The sequence below is a fragment of the Urtica dioica genome, chromosome 10, assembly GCF_054948205.1.
Source record: "Urtica dioica subsp. dioica isolate 48M chromosome 10, U.dioica_male_clone48M_v1_H2, whole genome shotgun sequence".
NCBI lineage: Eukaryota > Viridiplantae > Streptophyta > Magnoliopsida > Rosales > Urticaceae > Urtica > Urtica dioica.
In genome coordinates this window covers 20137397-20162528 of record NC_142765.1, presented here as the reverse complement: position 1 = coordinate 20162528, position 25132 = coordinate 20137397, and the positions used below count along the sequence as shown (strand labels likewise).

The 25132-nt window shown below is 35.1% G+C and overlaps 2 protein-coding genes across 2 annotated transcripts; one reads left to right on the top strand and one right to left on the bottom strand.

Moving 5' to 3' along the window:
* Nucleotides 1–6481: 6481 nt before the first annotated feature.
* On the bottom strand, nucleotides 6482–10831 carry LOC149383844 (uncharacterized). The gene is made up of 3 exons (XM_089627921.1): nucleotides 9349–10831; nucleotides 8985–9099; nucleotides 6482–8024 (listed from the first exon to the last, which is right to left on the bottom strand). The coding sequence occupies exons 1-3, from the start codon at nucleotides 10829–10831 to the stop codon at nucleotides 6482–6484; spliced, it is 3141 nt and encodes a 1046-aa protein (XP_089484047.1).
* Nucleotides 10832–11894: 1063 nt separating this feature from the next.
* LOC149383843 (ABC transporter A family member 2-like) lies at nucleotides 11895–21218 on the top strand. The gene is made up of 16 exons (XM_089627920.1): nucleotides 11895–12269; nucleotides 14767–14998; nucleotides 16491–16660; nucleotides 16728–16913; nucleotides 16990–17085; nucleotides 17162–17362; nucleotides 17485–17644; nucleotides 18390–18604; nucleotides 18742–18859; nucleotides 18959–19035; nucleotides 19497–19586; nucleotides 19668–19811; nucleotides 20020–20328; nucleotides 20412–20492; nucleotides 20683–20859; nucleotides 20950–21218. Exons 1-16 carry the CDS (start codon nucleotides 11895–11897, stop codon nucleotides 21190–21192), a joined length of 2874 nt encoding a protein of 957 aa, XP_089484046.1. The 3' UTR covers nucleotides 21193–21218.
* Nucleotides 21219–25132: the final 3914 nt, after the last annotated feature.

The window sequence follows — 25132 nt, the reverse complement described above, 5'->3', positions numbered from 1 at the left end:
TGATTTCAAATTCGGGACATGAAATAATAAAATGGGAGCCCGAGCAAAATAGCAAAGTCAAACGTTATAATTGTCAAAATAGCCAATTTTTTGTTTATTTTTAATGTGTAGCCAATATACCACATTAACAGTAAAAAAATACAAATTTGCCCTTCATTTAAATAATATCAAATCAAAATATTTGGAAGATTTCCGCGTCCAAAAAAGAAAGAAATGAAATTGGAATCACGTGAATAAATGCCAACTAAAACAGATCCATCGTGATAAATGCATATCTAACAAATCCACCGTGATAAATGCTTATCTTTCAAACACGCATCCAAACCTACACCGCACGAGAAAAAAATTCAAAAACAAAGTCAATTAACAGCAATTAACAGATATTAACGCTAATTAACTGGATTGAAATCGTTCAAAAACATACATAACAACAATTAACAGATATTAACGTTAATTAACAGGATTGAAAATCGTTCCATACATGAATCAGCTGGGAAGAACAAGGAAAAAATTCAAAAACAAAGTCAAGTAACAGCAACTAACAGATATTAACGTTAATTAACATGAATCAACATTGAATTAAACAAGAATTATTTCTGAAATCCAAAAAATAAACATAAATAAACCGAATTAACACAAATTAACAAACATTAACACGAATTTAAATGAATTAAACAAGAACTATTTTCGAAATCCCCAATCGAAACCCTAGAATTTCACACTCTGAAATTCGACAAAGATATGGAAAATTCAAAGACTAATTACCTGAGACGAAATCCGACCTCCGACTCCGCGAACTCAGCAACGAACTCGACGACTCGATCGGAGCTCGAAGCGGCGGCGAGGGAGTCGGCGAAGGGCTCCCATGCCTGGTCGAGCATCCCGCCGGAGGGATAAGCGATCGTGATGCCGTTATCAGAGACCTGGTTGTGCTACGCCGTGATGGCGATCCCGATCACGGATCGTGTCTTGAGCGCCCTCAGCGAGGCAAGTATTCCAGAGCGGAAGACCGTCGATCGGAGCAGCGACGTGTCAGCGCGGGATCCCGACGTGCCGTACGACGGCATGAAGTTGGGCGGGAGAGGGAAGATCTTCGAGGATTCGAGGAGGAGCGATCTCTGCGCGGCTTCCATGGCTGCTCTAGTGGAGAGAGAGAGAGAGAGAGAGAGAGAGAGAGAGAGAGAGAGAGAGAGAGAGAGAGAGAGAGAGACGTGTAAGGAAAAAATAAATAAATAAATACTCAACAATAACTCCTAACTTGCTATCAATTATATATCATATAAACATAAATATGTTAGCAATCAAAATAGAATATCTTGGCAATCAAATCATAAATATGTTAGCAATCAATTTTGATTTTCTTTAATTATATTTTTTTTTAAATTAAAAAGGGCAAAACTGGAAGCAAAATATTGGCTTGAACGCCACGTCAGCGAAATTGGCTATTTCTCAAAATAAATGTAAATGTTGGCTAAAATGCAATCTCAACGTTTGAATTTGGCTAGTCCGTCTAATTTTTCTAATAAAATTGACATAGACGTTTGATTTTCTATTCTGTGTGGTTGTTTACCTTTTTCAATTTGATCACCGTTCATGAATGTTTACGCTTTTGATCATGTAGTTAAGAATATTTGTATTCACCGCTTTATTTAGATTCTTAATCCGTAATTGTTATGAGTTTTAGTAAATTGAGCACGTTATAGTGAAGAATAGAAATCGAAATTGATAAGATCACGCGTATTGAATATTTATTGTTACGTTCATCTCGCTATGTAATCGTATTATTAATCCTAGATTAAATCTAGGACCCGTGTTCACTACAACAATTAGGGCTGTTTATCAGCGCAACGTCATAATTAGCTATTATTATAAGATTGCGGGGATTATTGGCCGCGTGTGTCGATTTTATGTGGATGTTGATTGTATATTTAGATTTGAATACATTGTCGAAGCCGAGATTTGAAATAATTGTCACATGGTACAAATGAACCGTCAATCGTGCATTTTTCTCATTTGATATTCTTAGTTAATTTTATATTTATTAAAACCTCCGATTCTTTTTATTTATTTTATTTTCCATGAAATCATTCAGTCAAATTAATTAATCTAGGTCTTTGTGGGTTCGACCCTTGCTTATCACTACATTGTAATTTTAGTAAGGAAATTATTTTTTAGCGTGGAACGACACGCATCACGGTGCCTTGCAATACTTCCTGATGTGGCCGGCCTGGCCACAATTCCAACACTCAAAGAGATGCCCGGACTTGGACTGACTTCAGCCATTCCGTGACTTTGACCTGTCTTTTCCTCTATTCTGATTTATGTCGTGGTTTCTCCCCTTGTTATCCACGTGGAAGGCCGAGTTTGACATGACCTCGCCAAAATCTATCATTCGCACTTTTTCGGCAAGAATGCAATCTCACACGTCGCTTAACTTCAACTTCGCACTTTCAACTGAGTTGCTAACAGCTGTGCTCATCAGCTCTCTAGGTTATTTGGTAAGGATGCGAGCAGGATTAAAGCTCGCACCTCGTATCTGGAATTTTACATCATAAATATTAGTGCAATTCTATTCACAACTTTATTCTTTGGACTTTTAGTTGTGTTTGGCGTAACCATTTGAGAACAATTGGAGAACAAGAACTCTAAATTTGAAGTTTTAAAAATCTAGATGTTTTGACGTGCGGTGTGCTCTTAGAAGTACGAATTATGTATTAAGTAGATATTAAACGTGGATTCTACAATATTATTATAAACATTCTTTTTTGTAGATTATTGACCATAATAGCGACGTTTCTTAATTTTTAGTTTCCTTTAAGAATTTGATCGATTAATTTATTTGTATATTTTTTAAGATATAATCCTCCAAAATGATTAAGCATAACTATATATATGATATATTTAAGTCAACTAGACAATATTCCTTTATAAAATAAAATAAAAAGGAAAAAAAATGAAATATGAGGGAGAATATTAATAATATATAAAATAGGAGAGATCAGAAGAAAATAAATGATTATTAGTTAATTATAATTACCGTCAAGTATCAAATGCCTAGTTTGATGTGGAAATAGTTTTCAATGGCCGTTTTTTATAATTTTTTTCAATATTAGCCGTTGAACGTTTTATTTTTCATAAAATACCGTTGTGGTTTTTGAAGTGTCCATTTTACCATTAATAACTATTAACCAGATTTCAAAAACTGTTAACCAGATTTCAATAAGTGTTAACTAGATTTCAATATACCAATATTTTGAACCTAATTTTAATAAATGTTAACCAGATTTCATTAATTGTTAACCAAATTTCATAAACTGTTAACCAGATTTCAAAAACTATTAAGCAGATTTCAATATCTGTCGACTAGATTTCAATAACTGTTAACCAGATTTCAATCATTGTTGATCAGATTTGGAACCGAATGGTATTTTTGCACAGATAAACGGAAAACGGTTATTACCAAAATGTTTTAAAAACATGGGTGAGATATAAAAAGTGACACACGTTTTACGCTAGTTATTTAATTTTTTCTAGTTTGATTGACATCACCTCTTGTGTTAAGACTTCCTCTTGTGTGTGAGGGTGTGAGGTCAAATCTTACCAATATAAAGTTCTTCCCTTAGTTATTTTCATATTTTGAAGTTTAAAAGTTATCTTTGCAATTTTTGTTTTAATGTCTAATGTATATTTAGTTGTGTATGCATATTATAATGAAATATTAAAAAAAAATCATTTACATTTAAAAAATTCGGAACTCCAATACACAATCACTATAAGGAAATAATGAAATCACATGGAATGTAGTAGCGTGGATTGTATAGAATCAATGAAAGTCTTAGCCCATCATTTTAATTTTAAACACTAAACTGCATGTAAATAAATAAACTTTGTAGCTTATCATGATTTTTGTAAGGAATAATTTCAAAAGTATTATGAATTGGAAGATTATTTTTTAGAATAAATGACATGTTTCCCTCTTGAATTAAAGCCCTTGTAACAACTTGCCCCCTATGATATAAAAACTCGATTTTTTCCCCTCAATATCATATTTCGTATCATTCTAATCCTTCCGTCTATTGTAAAATCACCCCGTCAATCAAATTGACCATGTGTTTCTCACGTGACAATCAAATGAAGGACATTTTGGTAAACTTATCATTTTTATTAGTTTTTTTAAGCTCTCTCTCTTGCCATAAACCACAAACACAAATCAATACAATATTTTCTTGTACATAGTACATACATATACAGACGCACACAAATACAATATAATATTTTCTTTCCGTTTATATTATTCATATGTATTGTTAACGCCGTTTTTGGGTCAACACTTAGAACCGTCCGTGGTTCGGTCTAGGGCCGGACCCTATGACCGCACGTAGGTTGGGTGTGATGAAATATTCTCGTCTCGTAGTCTTTGCCTCGCCGGAAAAAGGTTTCCGATTTCCCGTCACTCCGTGATTATTTCACCTTCGTGTTCGTTGAGTTCGTCGGGTTCTTCGCGATCTTCGGATTCGTCGAGTTCTTCGCGTTCTTCGTGTTCGACGAGTCCTTCGAGTCCGTCGTGTTCTTCGGGTTCTTTACAATCTTTGGGTTCTTTGCGTTCTTCGGGTTCAACGACTCCTTCTAGTCCGTCGTGTTCTTCGGGTTCTTCACGATCTTCGGGTTCGTCGTGTTCTTCACCTGAAAAGACAAGAAACGTGAACTAGAGGGACGCGGAGGGGTTTCCCCTGGCGCGCTCCGACGCTCAACATTAGTCGAGGTGGGGGGCTTATCTCTCATCTCGAGTGTCGAGAGAGAAAAATATAGTGAGCCGGGAGTGAAACATAGATTTTCTAAGTCGAGAAAGGCTTACCCCGATTGTAGATGGAGATGGGGGTATTTATAGTTTTTCATTTTAGAGCTTGTGTGGGCTTTGTGGGCAACTTAGGCCAAAGTGGTCATTTTTGGCCGTGAGCCAAACCTGTGCCGATAGTTTGGCAGACCAAGATGGCCGAAAGTTGGTGTCTGCCGAAGGTTTAGAGGCTCGCCGATAGTTTTACGCCGATAGTCTCGGCCATGAAGCTCGCCGATAGTTTTATACCGATAGTCTTGGCCATGAAGTTCGCCAATGGTCTAACGCCGATGGTTTTGTGCCGATAGTCTCAGTCATGAAGTTCGCCGATAGTTTAAGATTCTTGTCTTCGTCGATAGTCTTACTTTGCCGAAGATTTTTAGGACGCCGATAGTTTGATCTTGAACTTCGCCGATAGTTCAATGATTCTTCCTTTCGCCGATAGTCTTGCTTTGCGAAAGGTTTTAGGTCGCCGATGGTTTGCATGACGATGGTTTCAACACGTCGATAGTTAGGTCTTAAACTTTGTCAATTCTTGTCGTTTTTGCTCTCGGGATATCATTTTTATCTTGTGAAAATGACGGCGTAATGACGGCGTAACATGTATTAATATGTACATATAGACAAACACACCACACACTGTCTACTTATACACTAATTTAAATAGTTTTTGTTTTTTAAATACACTAATTTTTACATATGCGATTCCATTTATTGAATAAACATCACTGTGAATACAAAATCTCACTACTATAGCAAAGTTCAGATCTCTCTCCCTCATATGGCGTCTTCTTTGTCTTCAATCACATAACTTAAGCATCGGAATCCTCTTGACTCCGCGAGACTGGTCGGAGTCAAATCTGCCGAGGCCGTGCTGGTTCCAACGGTGCTCAACGACATCCACGTCGCCAGACCATGACGCCGGTGTAGATGACGCGGCAGACGGAGGCGGGGAAGGACGCGGCGGTGGATCGAGAGCACGTCGGCGACGGATCCATGGATGTACGTGGCGTCCAGCGTCATTGCAATGTGGATCGTCGCCGTCGAGTTCTCCGATCCCAAGCTGCGGTGCCATTTCCAGGAGGAGATCTTTCGAACCAATGTTGAATCCAATGTTGGTTGTTTTTTTTTTGCGAAGGGGATTCACCATTGAAGCTCGTTTGGAGCTTTTTTTTAACCAGAGACCAGCTCCGAAGTTTATAAATTAAAATTGGTATGGAGGTAAAACAGTCCATCCAAAATGGGTTCTGGTTCGTCTTCGTGGTTGAGATTCTTACGCCCATCTTCGCTTCCGGAGAGCTCGGTCTGTACTATGTCTGCTTCTACGCACAGATGAAGGAGAGAGAGAGAGAGAGAGGGGTAGTGGAGAAGAGATATTATTTGATTTTTTTTTTCATTTCTTTTAAAAGATAAAGGGCATTTTGATAAATTTCGATATAGTTAAGAAGAGGGAGAGAACGAGAGAAGCGTATTTGAGACTTTGAACCGTATATTTTCTCATTAACTGAAACTGTTAGTACATGAGGATGATTATATACAGCTTTGCCTCTAACCGACTTATTATTATTCGGTTATAACAACCTGAATAGTGACATCATAATTACTACATAAATGCTGAACTGAGATACTCTAATATCCCCCCGCAAGCTAAACTGGTGGAAACATGTGAAGCTTGGAACACAAGTAAACAAAACGTGGGATTGCCAATGGTTTTGTAAAAATATCTGCAATTTGTTCTTCGGTGGGGACATAGCGGATTTCAAGCAGCTTAGAGGCAATCTTCTCTCTTATAAAATGAACATCGACTTCTATATGTTTAGTGCGAGCATGAAACACGGGATTTGACGCTAGAGAGCTTGCTCCCATGTTGTCACACCAAACAACAGATGGCTGAGGATCAAGAGCCACGCCGAGTTCTTTGAAGAGAGAGTGAAGCCAGATGATCTCAGCAGCAACATTTGAGAGTGCCCTGTATTCGGACTCGGTACTGCTCCGTGAAACCACGTCTTGCTTTTTGGAGGACCAGGTGATAAGACTTGAGCCAAGGAAAACACAGTAACCCGACGTTGACCTGCGATCGTCAAGACTACTCGCATAGTCTGCGTCGGTGTAAGCCGAGAGACTTAACACTGGAGCTGGTGTGAACGTGATTCCCTGAGTAGGCGTACCAACGAGATACCGAAGTACTCTTTTGCACGCGTTCCAGTGACAAACTGAGGGAACCTGAAGAAATTGACTGAGTTTATTTACTGCAAACGCAATATCGGGGCGTGTCATTGTGAGGTATTGTAGCGAACCAACGATGCTCCTGTACAGCGAAGGGTCTTCAAAAGCTTGGCTGTCATTCCGGTGCAGTTTGGTGCTAGGACACATCGGCGTTGGACTAGACTTTGACGCTGCCATGTTTGACTTGGCAAGCAGATCTCGGATGAACTTCTGTTGAGTTACGCAGATGCCAGTCTCGTCCCTGGTGACTTCAAAGCCGAGAAAAAAATTCACTGATCCAAGGCTTTTAAGGGTGAATGCTTGATTAAGGACAGAGATGGCGTTGGATATGAACTTCTGATCGTTTCCCGTGACCAATATATCGTCAACGTAGACAAGTAGATAGGCACAGACTTTGTCATGGTTGTAGATGAACAGAGAGGAGTCCGCGGATGAACTAATGAACCCAAATTCCAGGAGAGCTTTGCGTAGTTGATCATACCACGCTCTTGGAGCCTGTCGAAGGCCATAAAGCGCCTTCTTGAGATGACAAACATGTGTTGGTTTGTTTGGGTCTATGTAGCCCTCCGGTTGTGTCATGAACACCGTCTCTTGAAGTTCGCCGTTCAAAAAAGCGTTGTTGATGTCGACTTGTTGGATGTCCCACCCAAACGTGGCAGCGAGCGTGAAGATCACTTTGATTGTTGATGGCTTGACGACCGGACTGAATGTTTCAAAGTAATCCACGCCAGCTGTTTGTTGAAATCCCCGAGCAACAAGCCTCGCCTTGAATCTTTCTACTGACCCATCAACCTTGTATTTGATGCGATATACCCACTTGTTTGTCACCACGTTCATGCTTGGATCATACGGCACTAGCTCCCACGTCCCATTCTTGATCAAGGCACCATGTTCGAGGTCCATTGCAGTCTTCCACTTCGGATCTGCTAAGGCATGAGAGACATTAACAGGTTTTATTGCTAAGCTACACATTAGAGCAACAACATTAAAAGCTTTTGGTTTATGGATGCCTAATTTGGATCTAGTTATCATTGGATGGTCATTTGTGGTGATTTGGATTTCAGAATTGGGGTTTGGGTTTGTGTTTGAGTAGGGTACAATGGCAGTGATGGTGTTTGTTGTTTCAGGCTGGGACATGGACTGATCACTCCGTTCATTTGTGGTTATTTGGCTGATGTTGGGGTTTGTGTGAGGTGAACTTGGTGGGTTATTGACTGGTGTGTACGAGGTCCGACAGGGTATGGGAAGAGGGGCAGATGTAGGGGCTGGTGTAGGTGCAGGTTTTTGAGAAAACAAAGTACTGTATGGAAATGTGTACTCATCAAATATAACAGACCGAGCAATGAATATTCTTCCAGTTGAATGTAAGCACCTATAACCAGCGTGTAAAGGACTGTATCCTAATAACACACATTGAGAAGTTCTGTAGTCAAATTTGTGTTTTTGATATGGTCGCAGAAAAGGATAACAAGAACAACCAAAAACCTTGAAAAATTTATAATCAGGGACTCTATTGAATAGGGTTTGAAAATGAGATTTTAGTTGTAAAGTGGGAGTTGGAAGTCGATTTATGAGAAAAACAGAGGACACAACTGAGTCCCACCAGAACTCCTTTGGTAATTGGGATTGATGAAGAAGAGTTAAGATGAGATCAATTATGTGTTGATGTTTTCGTTCGGCTCGGCCATTTTGTTGATGAGTTTTGGGACAGGGGTGTCTGAATTGAATACCGAGGCTGTTTAGAATTGGTGTGAGTGGTCTAAACTCACCACCCCAATCAGTTTGAAGATATTTTATTTTGGTGTTGAACTGAGTTTGAATAAACGTATTGAACCTGAGAAAAGTGGAAACAGTGTTTGATTTTTGTTTCAGCGGAAAAACCCATGTGTATCTGGTAAAATCATCTATAAAGTGCACATAATACCGAAAACCAGCAGTTGAAAGTTCGGGGGATGGACCCCATAAATCAGAATGAACAAGCTTAAAATGAGCAGTGGTTTTCAAATCAACAGTAGAAAAATGAAACTGATGCATTTTTCCTGAAACACATGATTGACAAAAAGAAACTTTATTTGATGATAAAGAATTGTCAACACTTTTTAGAACACAACTGAGTACATCTTTCGAAGGATGTCCTAATCTTCGATGCCAAATATCCACATCTTTGGTACTCGAATTGTTACTAGAAGTATTGCAAACAAAAGACTTAGAATTACATGAATTGGTATTTGCACACTCAACAGGATTTATACAAGAATCAGAATTAACAAAAAAATCAGTTTTTATACTGGACTTTGACACAGAAAACAACTGAGCTGGTAGACTTGAAACAAGAGCTTGCAATTTTGGAGTAGACAACTGAGAGAAATCAAGCTGGTATAGGCCGTCTTTAAGACATGTTTCCAGAAGAACTTTCATTGTGGCCTTGTCCTTAATGAGACATTGATCATCAAAAAATTCAATTAGTACTTTGTTATCACGGGTGAACTGAGATATACTTAGCAGATTTTTGGTGATTCGTGGTACATGTAAGACATTCTTAAGGCTAAGGTTTTTGTCCTGGTTTTTCAGCTTTACAGTTGTATCTCCAATGTGTAAAATAGCAAGTTGAGAGCCATTACCGACTGTTAATTTCTCCGAGCCTTTGTAGTCGTTGTGGATAGACAGATTGCTCAGCTTCGATGTGATGTGGTTGGTGGCTCCACTGTCAAGAAACCATTCTTGGCTTCCATTGGTCGAGTCGAGAGCAGAGCTTGTATACGCTTGAGGATTGCCGTTGTTTGACTGTTGATTTGAGCTTGCTTGGCTTGATTGTTGATTTCCTTGAAACTGGAGATCAAACCGATGGAAGCACTTCATAGCCACATGGCCAATTCGACCGCAGAGTTGGCACACAGGTTGATTTCCTATTCCAGAGTTGCGTGCTCCTCGGCCACGACCACGGCGTCCTCCGGTGTTGTTCTGCCCTTGAGCTTGGCCGGAGTGACCGCCACGATGAAAGGCAGCGTGAGCCATTGGTGCAGACAGAGGATCGGAAGAGATAAGGCCTTGTTGCGCTTCAATTCGTAGTTCTTGCGATTGAAGTGATAACTGAACCTCTTGTAGAGAGACCTTGTCACTACGACTTGTGAGATTCACGACAACGGACTCGTACTCGTGACCTAAGCCACCGAGAATGTAGAGGATGAGATCGTCGTCGGAGATTTCGGATCCGACAGCACTGAGATTGTCTGCAATTCCTTTCATCTTGAGGATGAATTCTTCAATCGAAAGATTGCCTTTCTTTTGAGACTGCAACGAGAATCGGAGTTGCATGATTCGTGCTCTCGAACTTGTGTAGAAGGAAGTCTGAAGCGTTGCCCAAACTTCTCCAGAACTCGAGCACCGATTCAAATGACCTAACATTCCTTCAGAGATTGAGGAAAGTAGCCACGAGAGGAGAAACTGATCAAGCCTATTCCATAGCAAAAACTCCGGATTGGGGATCGAGGTCGAAACGCCATTTTCACCGATTGAATCGATAAATTGAGCATGACGAGGAATCTTTCCGAGCAGAAAGTCGTCGAGGCCGTGAGCAGTGGTGGTGGAGAGAACTTGAGTGGTCCAGAATCGGAAATTGTTCCGATCGAGACGGAGATGCAGGGGATTGATGTGCGGAGTGAAGGATTGATACAGCTGCGATTGAGCGCTGAATTGACTCGCTGATCCAAACAGACCAGGCATTGAGCTCGTAGTCGAACTCGAATTGGTTGTCGAAATCGGAATCGCCATGAACGATCTTCGAAAAAAAAAAACTTAGCTCTGATACCAAGTTAAGAAGAGGGAGAGAACGAGAGAAGCGTATTTGAGACTTTGAACTGTATATTTTCTCATTAACTGAAACTGTTAGTACATGAGGATGATTATATACAGCTTTGCCTCTAACCGACTTATCATTATTCGGTTATAACAACCTGAATAGTGACGTCATAATTACTACATAAATGCTGAACTGAGATACTCTAATAAATATCATGTGATAAAAGGACACATATTTAACTGACAGATTGATTTTATAATTAACTGAAGGATTGTAAAACATATTATTGATGAGTAAATATCGAGTTTTTATATTACAAGGGGCAAATTGTTACAAAGGCTATAATTTAGGGAGAAAATATGTCATTTATTCTATTTTTTATTATCTATAAAGAAGGTCTTATTTTTATTTTGTTACTATGGTTCTCATTAAATACATTCTTTATTTATATATTTGTTATTAAATGCAGATTTCCATAACATGTGTTTCTTATAAAAATGGAAAAAAAATATTATTAATTGATAATTAGAAAAAGTCTTCTATTTAGTTCATACTTTTAGAATCATCTATTTTTTAATCCACTTATTAAACATATTGATAATTGTATTGCAAAAGTCTTTCGTTCAAGTTTCGTCTTCTATAATGAAGTTTCACAGTTTTCTAAATTAAGAGTATCTTGTAAACGTATCCATTCTAAAGAAAAAGAAATGTCGACAACACCTTCAAGCAGAACGTGGCAACTTACTTATATATATTTAATACACCTATGATTCAACGGTTTTTTTTTTTCTAATGCTTGAACCCGACTCTCAGGCTTGTATACATTTTTTTTCTTTTTTGGGAGATTATGTACATTATATTATACATATATTCCTTAATTATTGTCGATACCCTTTGTTTAACAGGAACAAGACTGTGTAACTATTTATAAACTCCGTTGCATGACATTTTCTGCTATAAACTCATTCATTCACAGTTGTCATCTCTCGCTCAAAAAAAAAAAACACCGTAGAGCATGAATTAGCTAAAGAAGCTATGTTGAACGATTTGCAGAGCGGTTTCCCATTGTTTGTACAGCAATTCAAGGCTCTCTTGAAGAAGAACTCGCTGCTTTCATGGCGGAGCAAGAGAGCCACATTTCTTCAGCTCTTCTCGTCCTTCTTCTTCGTTCTGATCCTCTTTTGGATGCGCAAGTCCGAGGAGGCGAGATCTTCCTCCTCCACGGCCTACGGAGACTCCCGTGGGCCCCGCGGTTTGGTCTCTCCCCCGGTCCCGCCGTGCGAGGACATGGCCTTCGTCAAGAAGCCGTGCTTTGACTTTGTGTGGAGCGGCAACGAAAGCTCTAAGATTCGGACCATCGTCGACTCCATCATGAACAACAATCCCGGAAGGCCCATTCCTTCTCAAAAGGTAGATATATAATATACATATATAGTACTATGATAATTTGTAAGGGGCTAATATGAGATAATAAATTATCAAGAGGGCTGATTTGTAATTTTTTTGGGCAAAAACTGAAGGAAAAAAAAAACTAGCAAAAAGTGCAAAAATAAAAAAATAAAAAATTGTCTCCGACTTTAAATAGCAAAAACTTGTCTCCGTTTGGGAATCAAGGACGACGCTAGGAGTTTATTTTAGGGAGGCTAATACTTTTAAAATAAAACATTCATGCTATTTATCGCAGTGAATTATTTTTTGGATTTTTTGCGCAAATAGTCTCCGACTTCTGATGATTATGACGTTTTGATCCCAAACTGTTTTTTTTAGCATTTGATCCCTAATTTATTCATTTTGTAGCATTTGGTCGAAAGTAGTACTATGTAGGACAATCAAGATGTGTGAGAAGAAATATCCCAGATGAACAACAAAGATAAAACTATCATAAAAAAATAAAAAAAATAAAAAATAAAATAAAATAACTTGTATATTACGGAATGGGATTCCATGTGCCCTTCCAACCTTGTTCAGCCTTGTGACAGTAAGGCTCCGTTTGGAACCCGGAAAATAAGAGAGAAAGTGAAAATAATAGAGAAAATGAAAATGTAAGAGAAAATAATAGAAAAAGTCAAAATTCTAATTGTGTTTGAAAGTCATAGAAAATATGAGAGAAAATTGACGGGAAAGTAACGATGAGATTAGGGACGGAGCTAACTCAAGTCCAGGGTGGGCTCTAGCCCCCTCCCCTCAAATTTTTTTTATTTACATTTTTTGCTCATTTTTAAAAAAATTTACATTTTTTACCTTAAAATATTTACACTTTTGACCCATTTTTTTAAAATAATTTCATTTTACCATGATTTTTTTAATTATAGCCCCCTAAATTTTTTTATTTACATTTTTTGCCCATTTTTAAAAAGTTTTACATTTTTACCCTAAAAAATTTACACTTTTGACCCATTTTTTTAAAAAAATTTCATTTTTATCATGATTTTTTTTAATTAGCCCCCCTAAATTTTTTTATTTACATTTTTTGCCCATTTTTAAAAAGTTTTACATTTTTACCCTAAAAAATTTACACTTTTGACCCATTTTTTTAAAAAAATTTCATTCTTACCACGATTTTTTTTAATTAGCCCCCTTAAATTTTTTATTTACATTTTTTGCCCATTTTTAAAAAGTTTTACATTTTTACCCTAGACAAATGTGATCCCCTCATAGACAAATGTGGAGAGATTCTCATTTTCCATTTGATTTTCAAAGGAAAATGAAATCTTCATTTTAGTTATAAACTTTCCTTCGCATTTTCCATCATATTTTTTTTCTACCATATTTTTCTCAATCCAAACAACCTAAGTAAAATATGATGGATTTCAATTTTCATTTCCCTCATATTTTCCGGGTTCCAAACGGAGCCTAAGTATAGTGAGCGTGAAACCGTGATATTTTTATCAGCACTTAACAAAAGATAAACAATTCTAGTTTCTTAACATTATTTTGCTTAAATGGTATTTTTAAAATAATAAAAAAATTATATTATGTAAATATACTTTACGTTGATGATGTGTTGAATTTTATAAAAGTATACTAAGGAAATTCGAAAAAGGAATCAAATGCTACAAAATCAATAGATTAGGGACCAAAATGCTCCCAAAAAAATGTTTGTGACCAAAATAACACAATCACAAAAGTTTAGAGACCATTTGCGCTAAAAAAACCTTAAATTTTTAGTAATTGAGAACAACGAGATGAATATAGTTTTATATAGCTTTGGTTTTAAAATATAGGATTTTTGGTCAAAGTAATGGTGTCGTTCATTAATATATAAGCTTCTAATCATTTTCTTATCCCTTAGTTATTTCAATTAAATTCAGGTCCCGTATCACTATATGGCTTCGTGCCACCGCCGAAACTCAGAAATCTGTTTTCTTATTTAGTTTTCTTCTAATTTTTCTATTTTTGGGCAAAAATTCGCCAGATATATAAAATTCCATTTTTTTTCAAAATAATGAAATTGCCCATGGACGTACGTTTTAAAATTTCTGTAAGCATTACTAGTATATCAGCCACCAATATTTAAGTAAAAATGTAATGTTTGAGTTTGATCAATTATCGGCAACACATACACAGGGCTGGCCCAACACAATTGGAAGCTTTAAGCGAAACTTAAATATTAGATCTCTTAAAAAAAATTACATTTATAAAGAAATTGGTCAATATTTACATGTCCGATCAAATTACAAGTCTTTGATATTATGAAAATGGGCTTTTTTTAGCCTTTAATTTTTAAAATTTTGAAGCCTTAGTCGTGGGCCTAACTCGTCAAGGACAAGGGCCGGCCCTACACATACACATATACATATACACATACACATATATGTATATAAACCTCTAAATAGAGATCCCATGGCTAAATAAGGACTGAGAAGGTTTATTCTTGTGACAAGCTTCTTTTTTTTGGGTAAAATAGGTCAAATCATTCCAAACAAAATCTGAAGTAGAGGAATGGTTGCACAGAAATCCTATGCATTGCTCAGGAGCTTTGCATTTTGTTGAAAGAAACTCGAGTGTGATCAGCTATGGAATACAAGTCAACTCGACTTCCCCGGGAAAGAGAGGACGATTCGAGGACCCAACCTTCAAGCTTCTAATCCCTCTTCAGATTGCGGCTGAGCGCGAAATCGCCAGGTCTCTCATTGGAGGTACCTTTCATTTTACTTATCATTTAATCTTTGTAGTGGTATTAATTATATATAACGCCCCTTATTTCAAGTATTATTAATCAATTTAATATAGTGTTTCTATCATATAAATTGGAGCTTCTTAATTGAAAAACACTTAATATTCTCGCTAACCACCTCTAATCTCGAGTGGCCACCGAAACAAAAATTTCTCATAAGTTTGGTCTAGAATTCATTTTTCTCTTTCTATTTTTATATATACATTTTCTTAAAAGTATTTTTATATATACATTTTCCCATACATAAATGTTGCTTTATAGCATAAGAAATTTATCATCATCATAAATGTCTATTACTATTCATTTTGATCCTCTGCCCCTTTTTTGGTCTTTTTATGTCCCTCCAATTTAATTAATTATGACGGGTAAATGGTAATGATCTCTGAGTAAATAGAAAAATAAAATTAATTAAGAAAATACGGTGATGAATCATTTTTTAGTTGGAAAGACAAAGGAGATACAAAAAGATGGGATCCAAATTCATAATATTACACCTTATTTCGGGTATTATAAATTAATTCAATGAAACATTTTCCCTTGGTGCATGAAACCTAGCTTTATTTTTTTGTGGAATGTTAATTTCTTGTGGCATGGTTTGGTTTTGGAATAATATTTTTTTTTTCAAGATCTTTGTGCAACTACTTGTTCAAGGCATTTGGTTACTTTGACCACGTGTTCTTTTCCGTGCAAATCGAACTAAAATATCTTTTTCTTTAGTTCTGAGATCATTGGAGATACAGTCGAGTTTGGTTTCCCAAATTTACTAATTCCATAAGATTTGCTTACCGATTCTAATACAAATTTATCTCGGGTTTTTATTATCAAATTACGCTTTTTAATGACACAAGCCGACTTAGCTTTCACTCGTTCTTGTTGTTACGTGTGTTGTTGGCTTATTTTTTACGGCAAGTTTGTCTCGGCAAGATGTCTTGAAACATGCTAAATGATATGTTGAGACATCTTGGTCGATGTGCACAGAATCTACAATTTCGGCAAATTTCACCAAAATTATCAGCGGAAGACTTTCTACGTATATTTTTTCCGCGTGAATGAATAAAAAAAACTCTATTTTGACTTCCAAAAATGTATGAACACTATAAAAGAGAGCTTCTACCCTAAGTGGTCTTTGAAGCATTAATTCACACAATTAGGGTTATGTTAGACGTGCAAGACTGGTGGATTGAAAACTGGTTTATGTGGTGTTTGTGGTGTTCGGTGCAACGTCACTTATATGAACGATCCCCGCTTGATCATCTAATTGGTTTATCATTTATTTGTGTCCTTTACTAGTTAACTACTTATTTTATAAGCCTGCTTTATTGATCTTGCGTTCAGTAGTAGCAGTTGTTCAACTTTTTATTCCACCGGATAGTTGAACATCCGTCTCCGCTTAGTAATTTCATTGTATAAAACAAAATCTCTCTCATCTTACCTTTCTTTTATTTGGTATTGAGATCTGAAATTTAGCTGGATAGTCTCGCTCAAGGAATTCGCACATCCAGCCATGAAAGTCGCATCTGAGCTGGAGCTTCAAGCCCCTTCCGCCTTCTTCGCAGCAGCTTTGTTCGGCTTTGTTCTCCAAATGGGCTCGTTGGTTGAAGAGAGAGAATTGAAACTTCGACAGGTATATATTTATTTATTTTCACAATCATTAATTACCGCCCAGAATAATACTTTTCTCGATCTTGCAGGCAATGTCGATGATGGGGCTCTATGATTCGGCATATTGGCTGTCATGGATCGTCTGGGAAGGATTTCTAACGCTAATCTCGTCGCTCCTCATTGTACTCTTCGGCTTGATGTTTCAGTTTGAATTCTTCTTGAAAACCCCTTTTTCGGAGCTGTTTCTCTTGTTTTCTCTGTTCCAACTCAATATGGTAATGTTTTTATTTTATTTTTTCTTTTAGACCATTCAATTCGGTAACTCTACCGGGTTTTCGTTCTCTGTTCCAGCTCGGCCTTGCGTTTTTCTTGTCGACATTTTTCAGCAAGCCAACCTCCTCCACGACAGTCGGTTTCTCGGTGTTCATCATTGGAGTACTGACACAGGTGCAAAATAAATCATGAAAAAGGAAGTAACTTGTTTCCCAAGAAACCCCAAAAAAAAATAACTATATATATGCAGGTCACTACAACCATGGGGGTAATCTATATTTACAGCACTCCAAAATTGTACCGGATAGTTTGGTCAATTTTCTCTCCGAATCTTCTCTCCAAGGCGTTATTGTTGCTCATGGAAGAATCTTCGACCAACCAAGAACAATATAAAAGTGATAGACCGCCTCGCTGTCCCCCGAATAACCCAGGGTGTGAGATCATAACCGTTGTAAGTGAAAATGAAACCTCAAGCTCTATTAAATAATAATAAATTTAAGGAAAACAAAAGAGCTTCGCATTGTGTATCTTCTTTTATGTTAACTTATTAGCTGAAATCTTTTCCTCTTGCAGAGCGAAATCCACTTATGGCTCGCGTCCACTTTTTTTCTCTGGATTGTGCTTGCAATCTATTTCGACAATATAATTGCAGACTCGTCGGGTGTTAGAAAATCGGTTTTTTACTTCATGAAACCCGGGTACTGGACTGGAAAAGGCGAAGACAGACCAAAAGGTATTGCCTACAAAAAAACTAAGCTTAGCACCTTTTTTGTTTTGCTAATCAGACATTTTTAATGACTTTTTAGTGCAAATAGTACTAGAGCTTTTTTAGTCTCTGAACTATTTTTTTTTTAGCAAAATGCTCCCTTAACTATTGATTTTGTAGCATTTTAGTCATTTTCATATATATTATATATATATATATATATATATATATATATATATATATTTAACTTCTTAGTATAATATTTCACACATAAACAACTTAAAATAATATTTACAAGCTTATATCAGTTGAAAATATTATAATAAAAAAACTAATCCCTAAATTATATTCTACTTCTAAAAATACTTAATAGAAAACATTTTAAGTGTTTTACAGCAGGTTTTGTGGAGAAAAAAAAATTATGTTTGTAATTGTGCTTAAGTTATTTAAGTTTAGAATTTCTTTTAAAAGAAAATATGAAAATGATTAAAATACTGCAGAAGCAATAGTGTGGGATCATTTTGATCAAAAAACTAGTTCGGAGGCAAAAATGCCATCCGCCTTTGGAGACTATATATATCTGCACTAAAACATCATTATTTGTATATCCTTGGAGGATATATATTTATGAAAATGACTAAAATGCTACAAAATTAACAGTTTTGAGGATATTTTGCTCAAAAAATTGTGTGTGGACCAGAATATGACACACATAATAGTTCAAAGATAATTTACACTAACAAATTATTTAATTTAATTTAATATTCTTAAGAGTATGAGGTTTGTGGTTGCGCGTCACAAGACCATGATCTTCCGGAAGACGAAGATGTTGTAGAAGAGGAGAGCCTCTTGAAGCAACAAGCAAAACAACACATTGACGATCCAAGCATCGCGGTTCAGATATTCGGTCTTGAAAAGACGTACCCTGCAACAAATATCATAAGTTGCGTCAAGTGCAAGAAAACCCCGATTTACCATGCTCTTAAGGTTATGATAGATAAATAAATAAATATAGTAAAATCACTCTAAAATATATGCCTTAATTGAGGATATCAGAGAGTCATTTCTTTCGTGTGATCGAGTGTTGTCTTTCCTTTTGCTGATTATTGGTTCATGTTGAGCAGGGCTTGTGGATCAACGTTCGAAAGGACCAAGTATTTTGCTTACTTGGTCACAACGGAGCCGGAAAATCTACGGCGATGAACTGCTTAACCGGAATCACTACGGTGACCAGCGGAGACGGTATTTTTTTTTTTTTTTTGTAAATTATTATTATTATTTATCATTCTTGTCCAGTAAAAATACCCACGATTTAACCCTACAATCATGTCACTTCAACAGCATTGATTTACGGTCACTCTATACGAAGCTCTCAAGGTGTGTCAAAAATCAGAAAACTGATTGGAGTTTGTCCTCAGGTAATTAATAACTTCCCCTTTCCGAAGTGAAAATTTTACTAAAGATTGTTAAGCTACACATAACATTTACCAATTTTTTATGAAAAATATCATTAAGAAGATTCGCTAATGTACGAATTTTTTTAAAATTAAGCTCATTATCAAGTATACAATGTATAAATGAAAAAATAATAAAAACAATATCATCAAATTTAGACATATATTTCTAATTTGGACAAAAGTACCCCTATCCATTTAATACTAATTTTAGTTAAACTATCTTTTTTTTTTTTGGTAAGGATCCCACATCAGAGATTTATAATAATGTTTACAAGGTCATCATGTACTCACCTCATTGCTGATTAGTTTTGATATTAAACCTCATGAAAAAAGAACTAATTGATGCATCTACAATGGCTATGCGAAAATTTGATGCTCTCTACAAATTTTGATTTTTATTTATTTATCTCGAACTCTTGTAGTTTGACACTCATTGGGATTCGCTATCCGGGCAAGACCATCTTGATCTCTTTGCTAGCATTAAAGGACTCCCACCGGATTCGATACAATATGCAAGTAAATTCGTCACAAGATATATTTTTATCCACTAGAAAAATGTTGATTATTAACTTTTACAAAAAAAACAAATTTAGGCCACTAAAACGTTATTAGAGAAGGTGAAACTCACCGAGGCAGCAAGCGTGAGAGCCGGGAGTTACAGCGGAGGAATGAAACGTCGCCTCAGTATCGCGATAGCCTTTATCGGTGATCCCAAACTCATCGTCTTAGACGAACCTGTATGTACACTAGAGAACCTCGTAACAATGCCCTCATTTGATTTTTTTTTTTTCTATAAAATTGTAAAGATATGAATTTTTTTATATTGTACAAGTATCTTACTATTCATCAAGTTTTAAAAAAAAAACGAAAAAAACCTTTCCGGACAAGAAATAATTTCTACATAGAATTAATTGCGCTTTTTTTGTGGTATGGTATATATGAAAGACGACGGGTATGGATCCAATAACGAGAAGACACGTGTGGGACATAATCGAGGAAGCCAAGACTGGGCGAGCGATAGTTTTGACAACACACTCTATGGAAGAAGCTGACATTTTGAGTGATCGGATTGGGATTATGGCAAAGGGAAGGCTTCGTTGCATTGGAACGCCGATTAGACTGAAGACACAATTCGGGGCAGGTTTTATAGCGAGCGTGAGCTTCATTTGTGACTCCGACGGGAAAACTTCGAACGATCACAATTTTGTGGATCTCGATCGCAATCAAGAGGCTGTCAAACACTTCTTTAAAAATGTAAATACTTACTTTAAGTAATTCGCTTTCTTTGGATTTTATGTTTCTTTCCTTTTTGAACACATGCTATAATGCTTTAACAGGGCTTAGATGTTGTGCCAAAAGAAGAGAACAAGTCCTTCTTGACTTTTGCCATTCCTCCTGATAGAGAAGTCCTTTTGCCGGTAAGTAAACAACTCATTTTAGTAAAATGTTTCTATTGTTTTGAAGTCTCTCACAAACATAATTATTTTTTCCTCTAAAATTTACTCCCATGTCTCTAAATTTGTTAACTTTTTAATGATTATTTTTGGATAGCTAAAATCTTCTGGGTATGATTTTTTTCACTTCCTTTAATGCTAATCTATATACCAGAACTTTTTCGAGGAGCTTCAAGCGAGAGAAGGAGAATTAGGAATAACAGACATTCAGATTGGCCTCACAACACTCGAAGAAGTGTTTTTGAACATCTCGAGACAAGCGGAGCTTGAGACTGCCATCGTCGAAGGAAGATCCGCGACTCTCACTTTAACATCCGGGCTCTCCATTGAGGTACCACACAAACAATGCAATAACTTTCCCGCCAAGTCTTTATATCTTTATATTACCGTTGATGGAAAAATTTGTTATTAAACTTCACAGATACCCTTGGGAGCTAAATTTGTGGGGATTCAGGGATCGAAATCAGAGGAAAACCCTCGAGGTGTGATGGTCGAAGTGTTTTGGGATCAAGATGACTCTGGTTCGCTATGTATCTCCGGTCACTCTCATGAAATTCATATTCCTCTTGGCGTTGCACCAATGCTATCTTTGGATTCAAATTCAAAAGCAAGAGGAGTCTTGATTGATCCTAATCAAATTGTGACTAGTGATTCACGGAACTAAATAGATTTTTCAAAAAATTGGCTACGTAAGCCACATAAACGCTGATAATTGTGTTTTAGCCAACCTTTCGTTAATAATCTGTAAATAGCCAAGATGCTTACGTGGCATCTCATTAATTTAATTTTTTTTACACATTTGTCCTTATTAATTCGGCTGCTAATTTTAATTTAGGCAGTTTTTTTTTTAATTTTGAATCAAAACGATGAGGAAAGTAGTTAACGTGTTTTTTTGAATTTTTGGACGTGTGGATTTTGAAGATTTCAGCGGTTGACTTTTGATAGTTAGTTTCTATTTTCGTGGCAAAACATTAATATACAATCTAAAAATATATTCTTCATTTATTGCTAAAATGTGATTTTAATAAAAGATAATTTCCTATTTATTAGCAATTAGTTATGAGAATCAGATTACGTTGATTTTATTCCTTAATTATGACTAAATTAACGATTTTGTTGCTTGTATTTGTGTGATATCGAAATTCAAACTACATGACGCTCATTTTTTGGATTCTTTCATTTTTGTTTGATTTTTCATGATTTTGAAGAAGAAAATACATCCTAATTTACATTTATGTTGTAAAGTGGTTGTAAATATCCACTAGAATACTGATATTTACAATACGTAAATTTTTGTAAATATAATATATAATGTAAATTTATTTACAGATATTTACATATCATTTTCAACAGATCTACATACGTAGTAAAATGAATTACACATACATATTACAGAATATGCAATCAAAACCCAGAAACCCCAATTTTTTTAATCTCGTAAATAAAGCCTTAAAATCAATAAAAAATTGAAAATTCCAATAACTCAGTATCATCAACACAAAAATATAGTCAAGAACTCCATTTCAATCTCCAACAACAAAAATTAACAGATTGTTTGATTTACGCATGCCTTCAAAAACTCATAAACCCTTAATATACATAAAATTTTCACATAGACGAGATTAAATCTAAATAACACAAATTTACACAGCATTCAATCGATTAACATAACCTGGTCTATAAGGTTTGGACAACAACTTTTGGGGTAGATCCACATGGAAACATAAAACTTAGTCCAAAATGAAAATTAAATCCACATGGAAACATAAAACTCAGAAAGAAGAAAAAGAGAGGTGCAAAATAGAGGGGCTGGGGCAAGAGTGGGTCGGAAATGGTCGACAGAAATGTTATCCTCGGCTGCAGGGTTTCGAAATCATCGTCATCCTCGGCCGCAGCGTCGTCGGAAAAGCCTCCAGGCAGAGGAAGAAAGTAGAGGGGCAAGAGCAAGAGTGGGTCGGAAAGGGTCGAGAATTGGCTCTGAATCCTTGTTGGTTTTTTTTTTCAGTTTCAAAAATGGGTTTTTAAAGCGTGTAAATGGTTATTAGTGGTTCAACAATTTAGCTTCATTTTCGGGATTCTAATTAGTGCACGATTTTTTTAATATTTGGGGTGAAAATGGGCATTTTGAGGACATTTAAGTCTTTTAACATACTATAAATAGATTGATGTGGTTATTAACAAGAAATTAACAAAATGTTGGCTAAAATCAAAATCACTAAAGCCGTGTGGCTACCCAAGATTTTTTATACCCTTTGCATCATTATATTTTTAGGCTAATTATGGCTTTTTTCAAATAATATCAACTCGCTTTAGATTGTTTGGTGAAACTTTTTTTTAATAATCATAAGTATTTTTTTAACAATCTATAAACATATAATTATTTATTTAAATTAAGTACCTAAAATAATTTATTATATCATTTTTACTAATTTTACCAGACGACGCAGCAATTATTCTATATAGAGAAAATATCAGCAGTATACCCTCTGTTTAATCGAAATGCGCGATTTATACTCTCAATTTTTAGAAAGATCAAACATATCATTTCCGTTTCATATAAATAACAAATTTCTCCCCTAAAAATATGTTATATTACAAATACCATCTTTTTTGTTTATTTTTATAAAAAATAATTAGAATTTTTCAAAATACTCTTAATAGAATAAATATTTATTTACTGTTTTAATAAAAAGGGATCAAAATTTATCTATATAAATAACGTTCAATAAAGAAAGTTTTAATTTAAATTTCTTATATATAAAATAGAAAATAAAAAGTATATCATATTTTTATGAAAGATATGTCATTTACATTAAACTGAAAGAATATGTCTGATATTTCTGAAAACCGAATGTATAAATCACGCATTTCGATTAAACAAATGGAATACTGTTGATAATTTCCCTTCTATATATATTTATCAAACTTCTATCTGTTTTTTACAACAATTTTATCATACACCTTATCTGTCTTCTAAATTTTGTCTCTATGTTATTCACCATTTCAAAACCGAAGTTCTTTACCACAAAAATATGTCCATGATAAAATCTACATACGTCTAATTTGAAGTTATTTTGTTAAATAAAGTATGATTGGTAGTTTTTCATCATGAAGTTTTTTACCAAATTGACAATTTTTGGCTAGTGTAATTAAACATATAAAAATTTGTTGACTTATTAAGATCAATCTCATCTAATTTAGCTACTTAATCATTTCGGCAAAAAAAAAAAAACAATCTCGGAATCTCATGTTTAAAAATATTCCTTAATTATAGCTATTTATATTTCACATTTTAAATTCAAAATTAATTTTCCCTCTTTTAAAGTATTGGCGTTCAAAAATTATGACTACAAAACATGAAAACATGTCATGTTCGTGAAACGAGAGTAATAAAATCAATGAACACATAAAAATAAAAATAAAAATAAAAATAAAAAAATATCATTCACAAAGGTAAACATCTATCGTACCAGACTCGACTAAAGAACGGGAAGAATCAAACATCTTCACATAAATATCGTCAATATGAAAAAATAAGTGCTCATTTACAAATTCAAATACTTGCAGCATTAAAAAAAAATTGAACAATCACGAACTACTATTGTTATGGAAAGAAATCAATTAATAATTATTAACAAAAACATAATATTTGAATTGAATTTGTTTCATTAAATGTTGTCAATTAAGGAAATGACTTAATAGGTTTTTCTTCACGCTCAAACTTGCCAACCTCGATATGACAATTTGTTTATAGATTTCAAAACGTTGGGTGAAATGAAATCCTTAGCTAATTAATTATACTTTTTCTATTTAATTCGTTAAAACACAAAATAAAAGTGAACACAATTTTGATTTTTTTCAAGGATATTTAATATGAGAATTGAACTCACAACTTTTACTTTGAAGGCGGTGTGAAATTATCGCTAAACTAAATTAAGTATCGGAGTAAAATTTTGTTTCAATGATATTTTATAAAATAAAAATAAATTATAATCATGTTATTTAAAACTATGTCTTAAGCTATTTAGTTTAGATGTTAAATTTTATAAAGAAAAAATTAGGTAGCAAAGTATGACTCAATCATAGGAGAATTATTTGTACTGAAAAGTAAAAACTAAAAAAATTCATCCCACTCAGTAGAAATGGTGACTGTAAAGTTGATGATAATATAAAAAGGGTCAATCATATGAAAATTCAATTTTTTTTTTCATATAATCAATTTTTGGTAAATTTTAATTGAATAATCACGAAATTTTATTAATAAAATCGAAAATTCATTAATAATTATAAATAAATCATCATACCTCAATGACATAAATAGAATGCTAAAAATATTCAAACAAAAACATATCATTATAATAATTATTTACTTAAAAATTTATAAAATTTTAACTATTTAATAAGTCTTTAAATTTTGGTGGCTTGGTTATTTAATATTTTAATATAAAAATTGATAGAACGGCCGCTAAAAGGATGAGTTTACGTGTGGGACCTGCTTTTTTTCGCTAGCCCGTGTGGGACCTGCTGACTGGACCATTCCAAACATATCCTCAATTTACGAGAGATTTACAATACTGTCCTTCATATTCTCACTGTTCTATACC